The 7,532-nt window shown below is 40.9% G+C and overlaps 1 protein-coding gene across 1 annotated transcript; it reads right to left on the bottom strand.

Moving 5' to 3' along the window:
* Nucleotides 1-7,127: 7,127 nt before the first annotated feature.
* Nucleotides 7,128-7,532, bottom strand: LOC113280546 (nonsense-mediated mRNA decay protein 2-like). The gene has a single exon (XM_026529157.1). The coding sequence runs from the start codon at nucleotides 7,530-7,532 to the stop codon at nucleotides 7,128-7,130; it is 405 nt and encodes a 134-aa protein (XP_026384942.1).

The following is a 7,532-nucleotide window of genomic DNA, read 5'->3' as shown; positions in this document are numbered from 1 at the left end:
ATGACCCATATCCTTCCAAAGGATGGTGTTCCCAACCACTATTCCCAACATGGTCATAAAAAGGATGATGTCCATATTCAAATTCAGGTCGATAATCATTGTATTGGCTTCTATCATACCAGTTCGACATTCTTAATTGCAAGGGAATTCTACACAATCACAAACAAGGCTGACTCGACCAAATCAAACCTATAAAATCTAGCAAACAACAAGCATGATGGCTCCACTTAGATTGTTTCTATACCAGCTTCTAATCTTTCGAAAAGGAATTCGTTACAATCTGAGCAAACCTCTCTGGAATCAATCCGAGTTTAAGTAAGTTGAATTGAGACGAGGGAAGCTGCGAGGAGCTTTGATACCCAAGGTCTCACCGGTATTATAAGGCGGCGCAGTCACCCATTCAACTCGCAGAAACCATCATGAACTTCAAAGTATGCTCAAAAGAGTAACCAATATTTTTCGAACGACTTTCCTATTAAGCTCGTTACCCTATAGGTCTCTTTCTAGTCAAAATTTTAAGCTTAGGTTCGCGTTTGGTTTCGTTTTCCTAAGGCGGGGAAGAAGGAAACGGTGATGAAATCCGAGTCCTTTCTTAATTTGGCCAGGCCTTGCCCTTTACTAGGAAATTAAAACAACCGTATTCAAATCCTCATCATATATTCACCTTAAGGCATACAATAAACCCGCTGACAGGGGATTCGCGGGTGTTTCGAAAGCTTACCTCCCGTACTAGATGGGCGCAGAACCGCTGAAGTCGACTCGGGCCACGACTCTTATGTCATGTGCGAACCCGAGGGGCCGAGACGATATTGTAATCGTCGTCCTTCCCTGCAAACAGTTTTATATTTAATGTACCCTTCCTTAGAGTTTAAAAAAAAATAATTGTCCAAGTCCAAAGTCCAAATAAAGTACAAAAGAAAAGAAATTAAAAAAAAATAGTTACAAAAAATGGAAGGTCTCTAAAAAAATAAAATAAATTCTCTCTTTTTTTTTAATTTTTCTTTCGCTCTTTTTTTTTTTTTTTTGCTTTGTCTTTTTCCTTCTCTTTTGGCTTTATGCTTTGATTCCAAGTCTTTAGTATCCAACTTCAAACCTGTAATACAAAGACACACCCAAAGAAACGTAAAAAGAACAAATGAAATAAAAAAAAAAACTTAAAAATTCTACCTAAGCACAAATCCGCGTCGGCGGCGCCAAAATGATTAATATTTTTGAATGATGTTGTAGTAATGAGGTTCAAACTCTCGGACTTGTGAAGATTAAATTTAAAGATTTAATAAAATTATATACAAAAATATTAACAAAGTGGGCGAGAGGTAACCAAGACACTAGATTCCACTATGACGCAAAATCGAATGATACATATTTCAAAACTCTAATTATCTTTTAAGACTCTTATTTCTTAATTCACAAATAATCTGGAAAATTCTCAAAAATTAATTGTATCCCCTAAGCATAGATTTTCTAAACAAAGCATAACCTATCTAATTGAATCACAACTAATGAAGAAAATTTTTGCAAATAATTAAAAACTCTGCAAAAGCAGTGATTGAGTGAATTATAAATTATAAATTAGAGAGAATAAATAATTACCAATTATTCATGCGTAAATATCTTCCTCATTGCCTTGGTTGTGAGAGAATTAGCCGCTCATCATGTTGGAAAACCTCTCACAGAATTTCATTGATGCTCAAAAATGGTTTACAAATGATGAGAATATGAGAAATACAATAAAACCGGGTTTGTAACAGTTATAAGTGTTACAAACCAGCTGTTACAGAAAACGACAGACAGAAAGTGATGTAAACACTGTGCTGCGACCCTGGCCTCTGTGTCGCTGACACTGTTGAAAAACGACTGTCTCTGGGAGTCTGTTCTTCGCGTTCTTCAGCACTAGCAGCAACAGCAGAAAACAGCAGCAGGAAGCTTGATGTTCGTCTTGATTTCTCACTCCTCAGCCCTTCTAAAGCCCCCCCAAACTCTCGACCCCCTCTCTATGACTCCCAGGGAATCTATTTAAAGAAAAAACACGCGTTGAATCTTCTCCATTAATCCCAAATAATCTTCTTTTACTCGGGATATTTTCTTTCTTTTTTTATTAATGATTTTGATTCTTACGCATCTGCAGCTGGATTAAATTCCTTATAAATCTTTTTCACGTTCCAAAGTGTTGATTAAGGCTTCCAAACACGTGCAGTACACGTTTAGATTCACCACAACTCGTGTAAGCTCATGTTTTTCCTCCAACTCCTTGTTTGGATTCAACCAAGTTATCCAGAAAAATTTGATCGAAAAAAACACCCATACTAGATTTGTTAGGACATATCACAACTACCTATGAAGTTTCAGCAATTGAATCACACAAAAACTCCTCCAAAATCCGATCGAAAACTCTGCCATTGTTGCTGCCATTTTTCCCGCTTTTTTTTCATTTTTGAATTTTGGGAAGAAGATGTCCTCCCCTAATCTTGTACGGGTGTCCCTTTAGCACTTTCCTTGGGGTGCAAATAGTTTTTTTTTTGGGCGTAAATAGTAATTTTCTGGGATTCCTTCAGCGCATTTCTGGGGTGCCTTTAACACATTTCGGGGGGTGTAAAACACCACTTTTCGAGCCAATTTCGCCGCAAGAGATTATTTTTCCAGAAACATCTACAAAAACATAAAACACCATAATAAGTACGAAATCGAGTACTAACAATACAGAACATTGAGGACAACTTAGACACAAAAATGTGTCTATCAGTGCTGGTGTCCCCATCTGGTGAAGTTTTCTCACATTCGTTCAAGTTGGATTTCCACTGCACCAACAATTCAGCAGAAATGAAGACTTCTTATTAGGATTGTCACTGGCCAAGCAAGCAGGAGCGACACACCTTGAAATAAGAGGAGATTCAAAGTTACTGGTCAATCATATGAATGGAGCATACTCTCTCAAGAAAATCACGCTCGCTCCATTCTGAACCGAAGCTCAGCGACTATTAACTCATTTTGCTGATGCCACGATCGTCCATACTGGACGGACCAACAACAGGCATGCCGACTGCCTAGCAACTCTCGCTTCTAAGCTGCAGTTCGAAGGGGCAGAGAAAACAATCACTGTACATAGGCATATTGTGTCGTCTACCTGGATCACTCAAGTCGAAGACATTTCAACAGACGATTTGTGAGCACCCATCATTCATGAATTGAGCAACTCTATTTCAGAAGGAAAAATCAGCCTCAAAGAATCGAAGAATTATTTCCTGCTTCACGGGGCGCTGTATTACCAAAACCCTGATGGATCCCTATCACGGTGCCTTGGAAACGACGAAGCGGAAGAACAACTCAAGCGCATAAATGAAGAAATCTGCGGAAGAACACTAGTAGTAACACTTTACAGAAGGCTTCAGAGGGCAGGATAACACTGGCCTTCCATGGAAGCTCAAGCAATGGATCTACAAGGATCTTTTCCCAATTGTCAGACACCTCCCCATCACTTAGAGATTTTGAAAGTCCACAACACTGGGGACTGGAGGGAGCCTTACCTTAAACATCTTCGGGACAACGAACTACCAACAGAAAAGAAGAAAGCAGTCAAACTCATTCAAAGAGCTAAGAGATTTGTCTTTATTGACGGGATCTTATACCGAAAAATCTTTGGTAGGAATTTACTGAGATGTTTAGATGAACATGAAATCCCAACAATTCTGAAGGAAATGCACGATGGAGAACATCAAGGAAAGAGAAAATTATTTCTTCAAGTCCATGAGAAATATTACTGGCCGACCATGGAATACGATGCAGCTGCATACGTTCAGAGGTGTCACCAATGCAAAATACATGGTAATCTTATCCAAACTCCTTGTCTCCCGTTGAATTCTGTGAATAGTCCATGGCCCTTCTACAGCTGGGGACTGGATATCATCGGGAAGATCAATCCAGCATCTTCAAAGCAGCATGAATACATCATCACTGCAACAGAGTATTTCACCAGGTGGTTTGAAGTGATTCCTCTTCGAAGCACCACCAGAGTCACGATTGCAGCCTTCATCAAAGATCACATAATATGTAGATTCGGTATTCCTAAACACATTGTTACTGATAATGGAACTCCTTTCGCCAATAAACATGTGACTGAACTGCTCGAGGAATACGACATCAAACAAGTCTTCTCCACACCATATTATCCCCAAGGAAACGGCAAGCGGAGAGCACCAACAAAACTTTGATCTCAATTCTCAGTAGGACAATTCATGAAAATCCTCGAACGTGGCATGAACAGCTTCCTATGGATCTATGGGCTTATCGAACCGCACCAAGGAGCTCAATTGTAACTTCGCCATATTCCCTCGTCTACGGAGCAGACGACATACTTCCAGCAGAAATAAAATTTCCTTCAGCAAGGATTGCAATATCTAGTGGAGTACAATGGGATGAGGCCGAAGTATCCAAATCAAGAATCGCTGAACTAGACATACTCGAGTCAAGGAGGGCTAAGGTGGAAAAATACATAGAAACTTACAAACAAAAGATCTCCAGGGCCTACAACAAAATGGTAATACCTCGAACATTTCAAGTAGGAGATATGGTATTAAAGACAGCAAAGCACATTCAACAAGATATGTCCGCTCACAAGTTCTCTCCGAAATGGGAGGGACCATATGTAGTCATCAAGGAAGTATCCAGTGGGTACTATAGGATCTTAGATGTGGACGGAGGAGTGGAAGAGAATATAATCAATGGCAAATGGCTCAAATCCTATTACGCCTGATTCATGAAAGCAATTACCTTTTCATCATTTCAAGCATTTTCAAAAATGTAATTTTCATTCCTCCAAAGAGCGTGCAAATGCTCCTTTGTTCATTAAACATTTCATAAATGAGCAAAATTCCTTCATATCATGATCAATTATTCCACCTAATCAGAAGCTTAAACTTATTCAAAAACAACAATCATAAATGCTCACTCAGATCAAACCATCCAACAATGGGTAATCTCTGAAAGCAACCCTGTCAAGCTTCTTCTGAAAACTTTTGGTTTTCGTCCTCAATTCCCGCACCGCCTTCTCAACTCGGGCCGACTTCAAAGCGAGCATCTTCTCCTTCTCCAGTAAAGCATTGGTCAGAGAAATCGCATCAGCAGCCTCCGCCGCCTTATGAATCTTGATTATCTAGAGCCGATGACGAAGCCATCCTACATTTAATAGCAATGCCTCGCAGTTCGAAATCATCTCATCCCACCTGTGCAATTCCTGATTCTTGACATCTCGCAGGAGCATCTGGTCCATCTCCTCAATGATCGGTAACAGCCCTGCAACTGTAGTTAGGAGGGTTGGTAGAAAACCCTTCCACACCTCGGTCATAGAAATATGTCCATATATTTTCCAAATCTTGGTGTAAAGATGCGTGTGACACTTGGGGATAGGGATGCACAAGACCCGCCCACAATACCCAAACCCACCCGTACCCGCTAAATCCGTGGGTTTTTAATCCATACCCGCCCGTTGTGGGTGCGGGGTTGGTTATGAAAAAGAAAAACCCGCTGTCTGTGGGTGCGAGGTTGGTTTAAGCTAATACCCTCCCATACCCTCCCAAAAAACCCGTAGATTATATACCATTAAATAAAACTAATCCTAGTCGTCCATTATGAAACCCTAATACTAGTAGATAGGGTAACTGATAACCCTCATTCACTTTCTACACTCTTCTCTCTGTTCGGCCTCTCCTCTTCTTCCTCCTCAGTTCTTCTTCTTCACCTACGAACGACAATTACCAGAAATCTTCACCAGAAATCGACAACAACAACTTCGAATCTTCACCAGAAATCGACAACAATCGAAAAATCAACAGATTGAACACTTAATCTTCATCTGTGAACTTCCTATATATGAATATTTTGGGGGTTTTGGTTTTTTTCTCACTTAATCAAGGAGAATAGAAGTTACTCTAAATACTTGACTATAAAGCGGGTTTAAACCCGTTTAAACCCATACCCGCCCAACCCGTAGCGGGCGGGTAACAAAACCCGCCCGCTGTTTGTGGGTGCGGGGTTGGTTTTAGCTTATACCCGCCCATACCCGCCCATGTGCAGCCCTACTTGGGGATGATGAATCCACCAACCACCTCATTGTCCGGGAAATTATTGATCATAGGATCTTCAAACGATAGTCCAGCTGTTGGATATTCACGAGCGTGAACCCTTTGTTCAATCTCTACGGATTCTGCAGAGTCTCCACCAACTCGGGTGTTGTCTTCAACCTCAACCACGGTCACATACTTTCCACTCCTTCTCCTTATGGCATCAACGGCGACACGAACATCCGCCTGCGACGAAACGGAGAGGCATTTAATTTTACCGAAATTGAGCATAGTGGAATTGCAAGGGTTGTAAGGGTGCTTACAGACGATCCAGCCTCAGCATAAGCCGAGTTGTACCAGGCAGGAGCTCTAACAGTCCGCTTGGGCCTAGAGTTATGAGATGAAGAATTTTTCTGGTTATCCTGCAACAAATCATTTTCTTATGATCAGATAATCTCGATCATACATAGACGAAAAAGGATACAACTTACTGAGATGGACACTTCTATTTCACGTTTCGACTGAGGATCATCTCGAGAAGAAATACTACTACTCGACATAGCGATAACAAGGTATGATCGGAATTTCTATGCACGATGAAACTGACTCAGGAATGGAGGAAATATTCACGTAGATGATATACTCAAAGTCTCGAAGATATATATTGGACACGGTGGATGTTTATTTTCTACGAACAGTCAGTTCAGTTACGGGCTTCGCGGAACCACTAAGCTTCAAACGAGATCAATACTGAAGACGCGGAGGAAAATAACACATCGGGGACTGACTACGGCATAATCAGAGAATGGCCACACAGCTCTCTACATGTCCCGTGTCTCTTAACCGTATTTTGGTACTTCTCACAAGACGGAAATCATCAAAAGAGAGTATGATGGATTCAGGCGCATGGACATTGGTCCGTTTCATTCGATCAGAAGAAATCAACATTAATAAAATATTTATTTTTTAGAAGAAATCCCTATATCTAAAGCAAGGTCATCCAAATCATCAAGAAATGTCTACTATGAAGGATAAAAAACATTCAAATGTTTAAAGAAGATAGAATTAAATCTACTCGTCAGACTCATCTGAATTGTCAGATTCGTCATCACTGTCCTTCTCGTCATCCGAGTCGTCAAATTTGTCATCACTATCTTCCTCTTCGTCGGAATCAGTGTCAGGGATGAAGTCTGGACGATCCTCAGGATCATCATCTGAGTCTGAGTCTTCTTCTGCTTCGGCTTCGGCTTCAATTTGATTCATGGTCCTCCTAGACTCTCTTTCGTATCGGTCAGGCTTGATCTTGCGCTCTGTAAATACCCACGCAGTCTCCTCCTCAGAAACATCAGCATCAGAGTCATAGGGTACCCCATCAAGGAATTGGCGTCTCTCCTCAGCCGCTTGTACTCGGCGCCAGATTCGATCCCTTCTGCGCTGACGATTCTCGGCTTCATCATCTTCAGTATTCCTCTTCAT

Source organism: Papaver somniferum, chromosome 5 (genome assembly GCF_003573695.1).
Source record: "Papaver somniferum cultivar HN1 chromosome 5, ASM357369v1, whole genome shotgun sequence".
Classification (NCBI taxonomy): domain Eukaryota; kingdom Viridiplantae; phylum Streptophyta; class Magnoliopsida; order Ranunculales; family Papaveraceae; genus Papaver; species Papaver somniferum.
The sequence above is the reverse complement of the archived record's forward strand: the minus strand, read 5'-3'. Positions and strand labels throughout refer to the sequence as shown.